Below are 14,469 nucleotides of genomic sequence, written 5' to 3'. Positions count from 1 at the left end.
GACATACGGACAGACGGACAGCGGAGTCTTAGTAATAGGGTCCCGTTGTTACCTTTTGGGTATGGAACCCTAATAAAAAGTATTATTTTTTAAGTATAGGAAAATGATGTCTTTTGCTTAGATCAGCAGCGGTATCATGGTCGCATTTTTATCACCTGTCATGTCATGCGTCATTTTCGCACTAACATACTTGTTAGAACGTGACAGGCATGGTGACAAGTGATAAAGAGCCGACCATCTTAGCCCTACAGGGCGTCTAGCTAAAGAGCTTATTACACTACCCTAATTTAGTGACTAACAAGAGGGACGCCGCTATACGTAAGAAAAGATAGGATGTATCTCTTATCGCGTCTCACGTATAGCGGCGTCCTTCTTGTTAGTCACTAAATTTAGCAAAGTATAATAAGCCCTTAAGATGACAAAATAAATGTATTGGGATGACAGATGCTTCGAAAAGGCACGTGACTATTTCCATATGGTCAAGGAATTTAATTTCAGTACCATTTTACAGTGAGAAGTGACATTAGTATGAGGTCCCTACTTTCATATTTCTTTTTACTGCGATAAGGTACGAAATGGTACTGAAATTAAATTCTTTTAACGTTATTCATAAACGCGATACTGAACTGAATTAGCTGTGAATCGTTTGTTATTATCTGTCATTTTGCCTTATGTATTTGTAAGAAAGGGATAAAACATAATTTAACTAAATCAGGCCCGTAAAGTTTTATGAATAAGGGGGGTTTGACTGTACATTATTTTAGTTTGAGGGGTAGTATCTATTCTGCGGGCTCAGCACGGTAGCATTTTCATCGCCTGTCACCATGCCTGTCACGTTCTAACAAGTATGTAAGTGCGAAAGTGACATGCATAGTGACAGGTGACAAAAATGCAACCATGCTGATACTTGCGGAATGTCCCTAATTTTTTCGTGCCTCTTGCGTATTCGAGCGATAGAGAGGCAGATAAAGAAATTTCTATTTTCGTTTTTCGCCGGCAGAGATCTATGCACTGTTTTTGCATGTGTGGCCTCTTTACACTCTATCCGACAGAGTTGGTAGTACTAAGGGGCCCACCAAGGGCCTGACACTCTGATAGAGAAAGATAGTCTTATTGCGATTCCTATAAGAGGAAAGAGAAAATAGTGCCATGCTTTGTCCTTATCACCGACCGGGTGGCATCATAGGTAGGAGGCGATGGCGAAATACCGAAATTTATAAGAGTGAAAGAGAAAAAATCCTATGATATGATATGATATGATTTATTTATTTCACAATATACAATTGCACTTAAAATTTTACCTATGCTGCCCAAATTGTATATGAATATTCTTTCTCTTACCCCCGGTCGCTCGGTGGTGCGTCAATAACTACTTGTATATACTATGTCTATGGGGCCCACTATCAAGTGTCTATAACTACTTGTAGGCCCCATAGACATAGGTCTATGGGGCCCACTGACTATCATTCCGCCGGACGATATCGGCCTGTCAGTTGTTCGGAACTGTCAAATTTTTGTTCTAACTGACAGGCCGATATCGTCCGGCGGACTGGATAGTCACAGTGGGCAATGTCACACAAGTATACGGATAAACTTTTAGCCAGTGATAAATGATAATTATCACAGCGCTAATTAAAGATATTGCTGTTAATTTTAATCCGCTTTTAGAGATCCGTACCCAAGAGTAAAAACGGGACCTTATTACTAAGACTTCTGCTGTCCGTCCGTCTGTCACCAGGCTGTATCTCATGAACCGTGATAGCTAGACAGTTGAAATTTTCACATATGATGTATTTCTGTTGCCGCTATAACAATAAATACTAAAAACAGAATAAAATAAATATTTAAGTGGGGCTCCCATACAACAAACGTGATTTTTTTGCCGTTTTTTGCGTAATGGTACGGAACCCTACATGCGCGAGTCCGACTCTCACTTGGCCGGTTTTTATAGTACTTCCTTCGAATACCAAGTAATTACTATCTTAATATTGTCTTCGGTTACCGCGATAGTTACTCATGAAATAAAACTATGAAAACGGATTATATCGGGTTTTTTATCGCGTATATATATCTTTACTTGAAAAATAATTATAGGTATAACTAGCCTTATGAACCGATTTTGCATGTACAACCAGCCTTAAAGTTTGTAGTCTATGATTGTTCATTATTTTAGTATGTGGGTATTTTTGCATTTTGTAATTTTTCCTCAGTCACCCGTTGACCACGAACGCTGTAAAGGGTTCGAAACGTCGGGATGTATTATAAATTCAATATACGCGATATAATCCGTTTTCATAGTTTTATTTCATAATTACTATCTTGTTTTATGAGTATCGTTACTTTAAAATGGAGGATTTCATAAGCGTTTAGACTTTTACGATATGTATTTTAATTTATTTACTATAAAAGTCCGGCTCGAAGGACCATTTTTGGTTTAACTAAGATTGCATTCATATAAAAAAAAATTAAAGGCAAGCCATGAAATAAAACTATGAAAAAGGATTATATCGCGTATATTGAATTTATAATACATCCCGATGTTTCGAACCCTTTACAGCGTTCGTGGTCAACGGGTGACTGAGGAAAAATTACAAAGTGCAAAAATACCCACATACTAAAAATAATGAACAATCATAGACTATAAACTTTAAGGCTGGTTGTACATGCAAAATCGGTTCATAAGGCTAGTTATACACTACAATTATTTTCAAGTAAAGATATATATATATATATATATATATATACACGCGATAAAAAAGGCAAGCCCTTTAATTATTATCTCCGCCAGTAGAACAATGCATATATTCCGAGTTTGTTTCCGCGAGGTTAGGTAGAAGATTTCGAGAGACGGAGATGTGTCTTCTCCGAGACCACGAGGACAATGCCGTTCTCGAAACGTCGGAGGTATATTTTGAAACTTAATTAACGCGGTTAAGTCTCATTTTCGTAAATAATGTGTAAGTCGTGAAAGTTTGAATCACTGTTGTACTAGGTTATAACACGTCAAACAAGTTTTTTTTTTAAATAAAACATGAAAACGGATTATATCGCGTATATTGAACACCCGTCCTCAGTCACCCGTTGACCACGAACGCTGTAAAGGGTTCGAAACGGGATGTATTATAAATTCAATATACGCAATATCTGTTTTCATAATTTTATTTCATGAGTAACTATCGCGGTAACCGAAGACAATATGAAGTTTTTTTTTTTCAAAAAGGGAACATCGCCGTAAAAACATAAATCTCGACACAAACGGGAATCACCGAGATATATTTGTGTAGGTGTATGTGAGTTATATATAACTTTATTACGGGCTATAATGCTAGGTGGGCAGGCTATGTGGAACGCGTAAAACAAGACTCAATCGCGGGAGATAGCTAAATTGTCACAGTATAATTAATTAGTGACTGTGATTGACAAAAAGTCCATATAATTATCGAATGTTCACTAAATTTCACGATATTCGTTTGAGATAAGCAAGAGATAAGTGTCAAACTCGGTAAGGCTATTGTTTGATATTTGATATTAATTGAAATAAAATTTTACAGCTAAGGGCGCCAATGCGCTGTACAACTAAGTAATTAAAGCTATATGTAATAATGTTATAGGATAAATATGACAATAATTAATAAGCTACCTATGTTGATTCACAGAAAAAGTAAAAAATCTTTAAAATGTTTATAATTTTTGTCGGCAAACAAGTCGCAGTCAGAATTGTAGAAGATAACAGAGTTTTTGCCCAAGCCACAGATTAATAAATAGTTACTACGTAACAGATACATCATTCCCATACAAAAGCGAAAATACCTACTCTATAATAGCCTACAAAAACTTAATAATAATACCTGCTGCTCAGGACGAGAAGAAATGTACCATAAGTATGGCGCACAAAGAGTCGAGACTGCCTTGCTCGCCGTGCGAGCCACGTGCCAACGCGTCATCGTAAGAATGCGCTAGGGTTGTACTGTTACTTATGTTATTATTGTAATAAAACGAATGTTGCGAATCAACCATATTTTATATTAGTCAATCAAATATTTAAAAACAACACTTATAATACCTGACTCAAAAAACTCCTTAATTTACGATTTATCTACTTATGTTCAAAGAAATAAATAGTGACAAAATTCATAAATATAGATTTAAAATACTACTCACCTTTCTTTGTCTCTCGGAAATGAAAAAACCGGCCAAGTGCGAGTCGGACTCGCCCACCGAGGGTTCCGTACTTTTTAGTATTTGTTATTATAGCGGCAACAGAAATACATCATCTGTGAAAATTTCAACTGTCTAGCTATCACGGTTCATGAGATACAGCCTGGTGACAGACGGACAGCGGCAGCGGAGTCTTAGTAATAGCATAGAGTAACTTATACTAGAGCGGTACTGTCATAGTAAATTTTGTAACCCATGTAAATTCACTGCCATCTGTCGACACACTTTAAAACTAAAAATGAAGATTTTTAAAAATACGATAGAATGTATTTAAATGTAGATAAATGATTTTTTTATTTGCATTCATTATTTTTATGATTTTGACCCATGTTCTTTCACTGATATGCGTTAAAATTGTTAAATAACAAACGAAACCGTAAACGCCATCTATACGACTGTAGGCCAAAACTAGTAGCGCCCTCTGAACGAGAATCAAATTTTCTTGATTTTCGAGGCACGTTTTTTCCTTAGACTGTATCCATTTATTACGGAGTTATATCTATCTTTGGTAATAGGGTGCCGTTTTTACCCTTTGGGTAAGGAACCCTAAAAAACGAAAAAATTTTCTTTTGTTTTTTGACTTTTACACCCATCTACTGCACAATAATTACGTGGTTTCGGCATTTCGAAGCGTAAGCGCGGGAAACGTGCGGTGCGAGCGCTCAGGCGGGCGTTCGGCGGCCCTCTGTCGATTATATCGTCGACGATACGCCGAGCAGTAGGCATATAGCGCGTGGCTTTGAGCGAGTGAAGGAGGCCTGCCCAAGCTGATTTGATTTGATTTTGATGATGATGTGAAATGAGCTCCCTTCCGAGGTTTGGTATGGGGTTCTTGAAAAAAAAAAGAGTGTACAGGTTTTAAAAGGGTCGGCAACGCGCATGTAATATCTCTGGTGTTGCAGGCGTCCATAGGCTGCGGTGACTGCTTACCATCAGGCGGGCCGTATGTTTGTTTGCCACCGATGTGGTATAAAAAAAACATGATTTAATACAATTCTTTGATCTCGAGGCTTAGTGCGTCAGTTTTTTTTTTAAATGTGATTCTTAATTATCCCGAGCTTTGAACTTTTTGGAAGGTGGTACCTATTTATGATATACATTTAATGACCTGCTCCTATCTGAAATTAACCTTTTTTCGTGTTAAATATTGTTGCAATAACAAGATACGAATGTAGACGAAAATAGTTATTTGTTATACAAGGGTGCAAAGTTGTATTTTACCCGCGAGTGTGGAATTGAAACACGAGCAAGCGAAAGGATTCTATAGTTGAACCACGAGCGAAGCGAGTGGTTCTAAAATAGAATCCTGAGCGTAGCGAGTGTTTTAACACACGAGAAGTAAAATACATTTGCACCCGTGTGTAACACAAAACTTTTCCCCTCACTATAGCGAGGAAAGTGCAACATCCACAGGCGTTAGATCATCTTCATCAACTGGAATCACTCATTTTTTTACGATATTATAACAAAAAACTCTGGAAATTTTGTACTTTTACGTGAGAAGTTTTTAAGTAAAATTTTTGTTGACAATGTTGACATTTCTGACGTATGAAATGTCAATGATGCGTTTTGAAATTGCATCGACTTAACTTGTGCGTTCAGAATTATATTTAACATAATTATTAAAAACAAACGTTTATTATGGAATTTTAAGGTTTATGACTTAAAATCATTAAATAAAGCTAAATCTGGTGTTTTTTATTAGATTCTCAAACCATTTATTTAATGATAATTAATATCGAACGAACCATTATTATGAGCGTTTTACGTTTTATTATCTGTCAAGCTACTTAAACACGCTCCATTCAAGGTCAAATTACTTTCCACACTAGTGGATAAAATGCGTTTTTCCCCGCTTGTTTTAAAGGATAAAAGACGGCTTTCCGAGCTAGTGAGGGGAAAAATACTTAACTTTACAAAGCAATACAACCATGCATTGTTTTAAGCAATATGGATTTTCGCAAAGTAACGCCTGATTCAAAAAAATAGATCACTTATTTATTTTCTTGTTAAAAATTAATACTTTTGTTGATTAATAAAAAAACTATTATCTATGAGCAAAATATTCGTACTACTTAAATAATTATCTGTATTTGCTACACCCTATTCAGGGTCCATGTGATACCATAAGAAATATGTAAATACTATCCAAAAATAAAAAGCAAGGAATAAATGAATACTGAATACTGAAGAATGCCCTTGCCAGGATTCTGGGGATCCTTAGCGTCAGAAGTAAAGTGACTACTAACTGTCTCATATTATGGCATAATCCGCTATTCTTTTCTGACGCTGATGTAAGATTTGTAATGAAAAACTCAAAATCACCTGCTGACACATCATACCCACGCATAGCGCACACTCACATCGCAAACCGAAATGAATCAATGTAAATAAATAACGTTTACTCATTTTTGTGTATAAAAGACGGATTGTTTGTCTATCCTGAACATTGTGGTTTTGACTCTGAGGGAGCATAGTTTAAGGACGTGAAGTGTTGAAGATTTAAAATGTTGTTGGTGTCACCGATTTCGTACGGTACTTATTGCTAACTTATTTATTTAATTATGGTTATTGTATTAAATTAGTTTGTTAACAAAATCAGGTGTTAGCTGTCTATGGTGCTGTTGCCGTATTAAAATTAATATAAGAAATGCACACATCATTAAATTAGGCTGAAACCACCTAGTCCGTCATCTATCAGACTCAATAATGTTTAGCTTCAGATTGACAGATTTAAAAAAATATTTCGTCGTCCAACTATAAAAAAAACCGGCCAAGTGCAAGTCGGATTCGCGCACCGAGGGTTCCGTACTTTTTAGTATTTGTTGTTATAGCGGCAACAGAAATACATCATCTGTGAAAATTTCAACTGTCTAGCTATCACGGCTGATGAGATACACCCTGGTGAGAGACAGACAGACGGACAGCGGAGTCTTAGTAATAGGGTTCCGTTTTTACCCTTTGGGTACGGAACTTTAAAAAAGCAACAAAAGCGTATTCAAGTCTTGCTATTTAGTTACACTTTCATCCGCTTTTGGCCTTCGTATCAAAATGTAATAGATATACAAGTTGACAAGATACTTATGAGAAATGTAATTAATTTCCAGAGCACATGATGGCAATGGCTACAGCAACGCACAACTCCGTCACTTCCACGATGGAGTCCTCTCAGACCCTCATCCAGGCGGAGTCGAGGGTCCAGAGGAACTACCAGGAAGTCCAAGTGTCGGAGCAGCGTCAGGTCAAGAAGAAGAAGTCAATGAGGAGACATAAGGATGAAGGGAATATTTCTGTGGTGAGTAGCTTTGGTTAATGGAGTATTTGACCTTCATCTAGCTCAGGGTCTAGAGGAGCTATTAGGAAGTCCAAGTGACCAGCGGCAGTTTAAGAAGTCGTTGAGGAGGGATAAGTATGAAGGGAATATTTCTGTGGTCAGTATCTGGTTTATGAAGTCTTTGACCTTCACTCAGGAGCTCAGGGTTCAGCGGAGCTACCAGGAGGTCCAGGTGTCAGAACAGCGGCAGGTCAATAAGAAGTCTATGAAAAAGCATAAGGATGAGGGCCCATTTCTGTGGTAAGTACTTTTTGTTCTGTTTTGTGCGGTGTGTCTTCGATTTCATTTGATTCATTTGTCCATAAGTTTTTTTTTGTACCACGTCGGTGGCAATCAAGCATATGGCCCGCCTGATGGTAAGCAGTTACCGTAGCCTATGGACGCCTGCAACACCGGAGATATTACACGCGCGTTGCCGACCCTTTAAAAACCTGTACACTCCTTTTTTGAAGAACCCCATACTGTAGCCCCTCGGGAAAACCTCGGCAGGGAGCTCATTCCACAGCCGAAGCGTACGCGGGAGGAAATTCCTCTTAAACCGCACAGTACGCGACCATTAAGTCCAAGTAAGATTTTAATGACAATTCAATATAGGGTTACTCATCGATTAAATGATTGCAACTGTATCTTTAAAATTAAAAATATTACTGTCTATGTCTACTGTGCGATCGCTTTGGGCGATGGAACACCAAGCCTTATCTCCATATCAGCAATTTCACATGTCCAATTACAGAGTGAAGAGGTAACGCAGCAGACCGTAGCATTCCTCTCGCACACGCGAGTATCAACAACACTAATTAGTCTATTGTGACGAATGTGTTTCATATTTATGGTTGTGTACGGAATACAATCCCAACTTCTAACAGACGATATGCTAGAAGACATTGTAGACAATAATCTTGTAATAACACAAATTAAAATATTTCCATAAAAAGTAACTTAATTTGTTCTTAGAGTATTGTTGACAAGATTTTAAGAAGAAAGAAGACGTGACACGCGACCGTTTCTCGAAGTCGATAGAAACGTAGTCCTTCCTCTTTGGATATTAATATTATAGAAAATATTTTTACGCAATTTGATTTTATATTAACCACAACTATGCACCTTCATTTGACTTTTTCGATTATTTAATAATTGCAAGATTTAGAAGCTTTGAAGCATATTTGTGTAGAATTTGTTTTTCGACCTCTTGAAATAATCAAAAACTAAAAAAAAATTATTTGTATGAGCACTTAATAGGGAATACTACGCGAAACTCTGCGTAGGGGGTGCCATTACCACAATCTGAGGGTCTACTAGGGGAAATTTCGTTATCTAACATCTCTGTCGCTCTTGCATATTCGAGCGATAAAGAGGCAGATAGGTCCTCTGTAAACAAACCGCCTTGTTGATGCAACTATATGTCATATTTTTATTATATCTGAGAACTTGTCAAAAACCTGTTAAAGGTACAGTATGTATAAGTTACTCTTTTTACTAAAAAGGCTAGTGCTGCACTCTGGTGGCAGAACATTGCAGTAATATCCCCTATTACAGCATTCGAGTTTTGTCTTAACTGCAACAGAGTTGTTAAACTTTTTAGTGCGTGCTAATAGTGAACGTGTTCACTTGGCAGACGTCCAAATATTTAACTCCGCTTATGCCGTTTTGGCTTTAGAGAGATAAGCCAAAAAGCGCTAATAACTATCATAAATTTCCTACAAAAAGGACGCTAAGATAAAGATAGTTTATTATTCAAATAGGCATGTTACAATGCGCTTATGAACGTCAAATAAAGCTACGCCGGCTCTAACCCTACACCTCTGCCCCGAGAAGATTCAAATCCCTCTTCAATTGGAGGAAGGTATCCCAATATGAGACCGGCAACAAACTCGGCGGGACACATCTTTTCAAAACATTGCATCTTATAATTAACATGCATTACGAGTAAATAAGAAAAAGTACAATTTATATTACTATACAATTCATGCAATCTTCTGTAAGTCGAGTATGTGTACAGTCAAGAGCATAAATATATATACATTCCCAAAGTTTCAATGTGTACGCTCTTACACCTTAGACAATAAAGTAGGACATATTTTTGAGCCATTTGTCTGGATCGATATTTTTGTCTTCGACTTTACAAACGCAAAAGTTAGAAGCGATGAAAGACGGTCTTATACCTGATAGATGGTCTTCTCCACGTTGATTTTACTAGTCTACACGATTTTATATAGACTTAAGGGAAACTAGACTTTATTGAAACATCAGAACTGTCAAATCTCTTTCCAGTCCAAGAGCTCATCGAAGCTCGACAAAAAGATGCAGGCCGCCGACGAGAACCCCCAATGCGCCGCCTGCTCCCGCCCCGTCTACGCCATGGAACGCATCAAAGCGGAAAAACGTGTCTGGCATAAGGAGTGCTTCCGCTGTACACAGTGCAACAAGCAGCTCACGTAAGTCACTTCTAGAACACTTATAAATACACCTACGGTGTTATACAGAAGCCAGCTGCAGAATTAACAGAAGATGCAAGACAATGAGAACCCTCAATGCGCCGCCTGCTCCCGCCCCGTCTACGCCATGGAACGCATCAAAGCGGAAAAACGGGCGCTGTACACAGTGCTGAGTGCAACAAGCAGCTCACTTAAGTATTTTACCGTATCTAAATACTTGTAGAAAAGTAAACGATATCGTTTACTTTTTTAATGTGGCCATGCTTTGCTTTGACCTGTCAATCTTGTCAGTGTCATCATGTCATACGTCAAAGTTGTGAAGTGAGGTTATGTATGTAGATTGCAATGCCGCTTTAAATTATCGTCGTCGTTATGTCAATCTCTTTTATCTCAGAATTTATGGATGGTATAGAAAGGATGCCAATCTCTTATGGCAGAATTGTTGCAAAAGTGACCGCTTTCAGCTTTAAATAATAGTTCCTAATCTCTCCGGTGGCGCTAGTTAGGCTCTGGGACATGAGTATAACATGAACCATATAAGGCAACAAATAACCCGACCAAATAGGTTGTTTTTGGTAGTATTTCGGTGTATGGTGGCGCCGCCTAATTACTGTTTTTGATGGACACTTTTCATACATAGAGATTTGGCTCCTTTATATAGTCTCCATGTCAGAATTGTTTCAAAAGTGACCAGCTGTAAATAATAGTTCCTAATCTCTCTGGTGGCGCTAGGTAGGCTGTGAGACCAAAGAGTATTGTAATATATAGGAGACTCTATGACATAAACCATAGAGGTATAATAATGTAGAGATGAAATGGGGGAGGGGCAGCAAATAACCCGACCAAATTACGTAGGTTGTATCTGGTATGTTGTCAGAAATGTTAAAACATGTTTTTAATTTTGTCGCATTGCGTATGTTCTGTCCCTCACGGTCGCACGGGTGCACATCTATATAAAATACTAGGTCTATGGTCTAGGTACTTTAGTGTATGGTGGCGCCGCCTATTTACTGTTTTTTACGGTCACTTTGTGATACATGAAGATTCATTTCCTTACCTCTACCTTCCATAATTTTGTTATTGAGGAAGGAGTGACTGAAGCAGGAATAAACTTTAAATGTCTTAAAACTTTATGCTACAAAATCACTGCAAACTTATCTTGGTCTAACTGTAAGATTATCATAAACTAGCGGGTATTGTGGTTAATTTAAATAATCTTGTTGACAGTGTGGAGACGTATCAGAGCAACAACACTACTCTCTACTGCAAGCCACACTTCAAACAGCTGTTCGAACCCAAACCAGTCGACGGAGACGACCAGACAGACGGTAAGATTATCATTGTTTACTTACTTACTTAGTGCTTAGTGTTTGTTAGTGTTATAGCAGATGGTGTCGCAGAAAGCAAACCGGGACTGGAACCTCAGGTGGCATGAGCTTTCTCTGCCAAAAATGTGAGAGGTCGTTGCTGCTCACGCATCGGCCTCCACAGTCACCAAACCCGCTGTCTAAACAGCAACGCATAAATCGTCTGCAATAGACGCAAAGGCCTGTGATGACTTACTTACTTACTGCTGTGGCGCAACGACCTGAAGTGGATCTTGGCCTCCTACATCAAAGACCGCCGCTACTCTGTCCAAAGCCGTTTCTGTCCAGACGGCGCCGAGTTCATTGAGTTCTTTTTCCACTTCGTCTCTCCAGCGGTACCTAGGGCGTCCAGACGGTCTTCGGCCACTTGGTACTCCAGAGTACGCGATCTTCCCCCATCCGGACTACGTGCCCGAGCCATCGGAGTCTGGCGGCTTTCGTTTCTCCCATGATGTTCGGCTCGTACACCAGATCTTCAATCTCCTGGTTCTTGCGGAGTCTCCAGGTTCCATCCTCTCGACGTGCGGGTCCCAATATTTTCCGGTAGATCTTCCGCTCAGCTAGTTAGTGTCCAGGCTTCGCATCCGTACATAAGAATTTAGCGCTTACGACTATTTGGTCGCATGGTACAGATTGCGATTGTGACAATTTCATTGTTTGGTATGGCTTGAATGGCTTCCCTATAGTAATATGTAATAACACTAATAACTCAATGTTTATGGTTTGATAATACTATAGGACCTTAAAAACTAGCGCCGTAGACCCACAAAAATTGAGTTGTCGCGTAATCTGTTTCTGTCAAATAATTCACAGATACGACTTTTTAATCTGATTCTATAAAAATATCCGAAATTTTGTAATTTGTATGAACCTTTTAGTTTCTATTATAAATTAGTTTCACACAAATAAAAAAGGTCATACTAATAGTACCTATGTTCGAATTTAAACTATCGTGAGTGTTCACGCCCTTATTAAGCGTGAACTCTTTCTTTAACTTCGATATTGTATAAGAATTATGGAAACGCTTTTATATATATACTTAACAATATTTATTGTAACTTTTACATGATATGTATTGACATTTGTCTTATTGATTTGCAAATGATTATAATGACATGTATTTGAAATCATTGTTTTATAAGTAGCATCCGCGCTAGACGACAAAGGTTGGATATATATAAGATAATAACGCTGACAGTAAGTTATTAACTTAACTAACTTAGCGGTTTCACTCACGTACTTTTAGTCACTCGCGCGACATGTTTCGGAGAGCCTATTAGGTGAGTGAAACCGCTAAGTTAGTTAAGTACCTATGTTATGAAATTATACCTAAGTAATCTCTTTTTATTTCAAACTTCCTCATATGTTGTTATTTATTTGTTAGGTGTTTACTGTGAGTAGGTACACATATGATAAAAATAATGAATTCCTCAAAGACAATTAATTATTGTATTGAAATGCAAATGAGTCATTTGGATTAAAAATAATTTGTAATTATGTTTGTTACTCATTACTGGGACAATAGTTTCAGTTTATCCTTTATGTTTGGTTTGAGTGGACGTATTAAAATAATTTTATTCCTATATTCATCATGGATTGTAATTGTAAGTTTTAATAAAATTAATAATTGTAACTTGTACTTTCAAATTTGAAAGTAGTAATTAGCTTGGTAACAGTGTTCCTAATAATTCCTATGTAAATGTGTACGTACGGTCAATAGGGAATATTACGCGACACTCTGCGTAGGGGGCGCCACCACCACAATCTGAGGGTTTATCGCAAAACAAGATAATCGAAATTTCGTTATTTAACATCTCTGTCACTCTTGCATATTCGATCGATAAAGAGGCAGATAGCGAAAATTCGGATTCGCGTTTCCCGGTAGGTCCTCTGTAAACAAACCGCCTTGGTGCATCAATGTCATATTTGATTATCTCTGAAAACTTGTTAAAACACTGTTAAAGGCGCAGTATGTATAAGTTACTCTATGGTTTACTAAACGTGCTAGTGCTGCACTCTGGTGGAAGAACGTTGCAGTAATATCCCCTATTAATTTAATTTCCGACCCATTTCATACCTTGTCACAATGACAATAGTTTGAGGTCCGACTTTCATATTGATTGTCATTATGACTGTACGAAATGGGTCGGAAATTAAATTATTTAACTGTTCGTCTAAAAATTCGATTGCTCTGAAAAGGGGAAAGTTCTTATCCTAGGGGCCCATTGACTATCAGTCCGCCGGACGATATCGGCCTGTCAGTTGTTCGGAACTGTCAAATTTTTGTTCTAACTGACAGGCCGATATCGTCCGGCGAACTGATAGTCAGTGGGCCCCTTAAACGACCTACTGAACTTAGGTTCACTTTATTTTGAGACATACCGAATCGCCGCGGGCGAAACCGCGTATGTATTATGTACAGTCGAAGGCAAAAATATCGATCCAGACAAATGGCTCAAAAATATGTGAACACGACTTTATTGTCTAAGGTGTAAGAGCGTACACATGTTTTTGAAACTGGGAATGTATATATATTTATGCCCTTGACTGTACAGGTAGTCTTATATCCGTAACTATCTTGTTTGAATATTTGTATTTTTTTTTGCAGCCACGCCTCCTAAGAAACACCAAATGATTATTTGCGAAAGCAACCCTGTCGAGCTACCCCCTGATGTTGCCAGAGGTAATTTCATATTCTTTTACGATCGTATATTTTTTATCCTTTTTAAATCCTTATAAATTTATGTAGATGATATTTAATTAATGCATTTGCAAGCAGGATCAATAGAAAAATATTTTCCTCTCTGCTTCAATCGTTGGTTTAAAAAAAAAATCTGTTTCCTTAATAGTCGTAAGCAGGGATCGGATACCGGTATTTTTTGTATGGGAACGAAAACGGTATTTTTTCGTTCTTTGTTAATTATTTCATTTCTAATTGGGCAAAAATACGAAATCGTTACCTAAAAACACAACTGAGTCCTACATTTGGATTATTTAAAAAATCGAAGTATATACTAAATAACCATATGGTTATTTCGAAGTTTTTGCAAAAAGCCGGTTCCTGGTCGTAAGTATTTTTTTTGCTTGTGCGAATTTGATTATATCATTCTTCTAT

The 14,469-nt window shown here is 37.7% G+C and overlaps 1 protein-coding gene across 2 annotated transcripts in view; it reads left to right on the top strand.

Annotated features, from left to right (window-relative positions):
* Positions 1-14,469, top strand: part of LOC134751510 (F-actin-monooxygenase MICAL3) — a 59,571-nt gene that overhangs the window by 26,001 nt on the left and 19,101 nt on the right. The window contains exons 1-5 of one of the 2 annotated variants that reach the window (XM_063686933.1): positions 6,674-6,753; positions 7,326-7,513; positions 9,824-9,987; positions 11,215-11,315; positions 13,963-14,037. In XM_063686933.1, the coding sequence (XP_063543003.1) occupies positions 6,726-6,753; positions 7,326-7,513; positions 9,824-9,987; positions 11,215-11,315; positions 13,963-14,037 (556 nt within the window). In that variant the 5' untranslated portion in view covers positions 6,674-6,725. Of the gene's footprint in view, positions 1-6,673; positions 6,754-7,325; positions 7,514-9,823; positions 9,988-11,214; positions 11,316-13,962; positions 14,038-14,469 lie in introns of those variants that run through there. The other variant, XM_063686935.1, reaches the window with a different exon arrangement.

This window comes from Cydia strobilella, chromosome 22, assembly GCF_947568885.1.
Source record: "Cydia strobilella chromosome 22, ilCydStro3.1, whole genome shotgun sequence".
Classification (NCBI taxonomy): domain Eukaryota; kingdom Metazoa; phylum Arthropoda; class Insecta; order Lepidoptera; family Tortricidae; genus Cydia; species Cydia strobilella.
The sequence above is the reverse complement of the archived record's forward strand: the minus strand, read 5'-3'. Positions and strand labels throughout refer to the sequence as shown.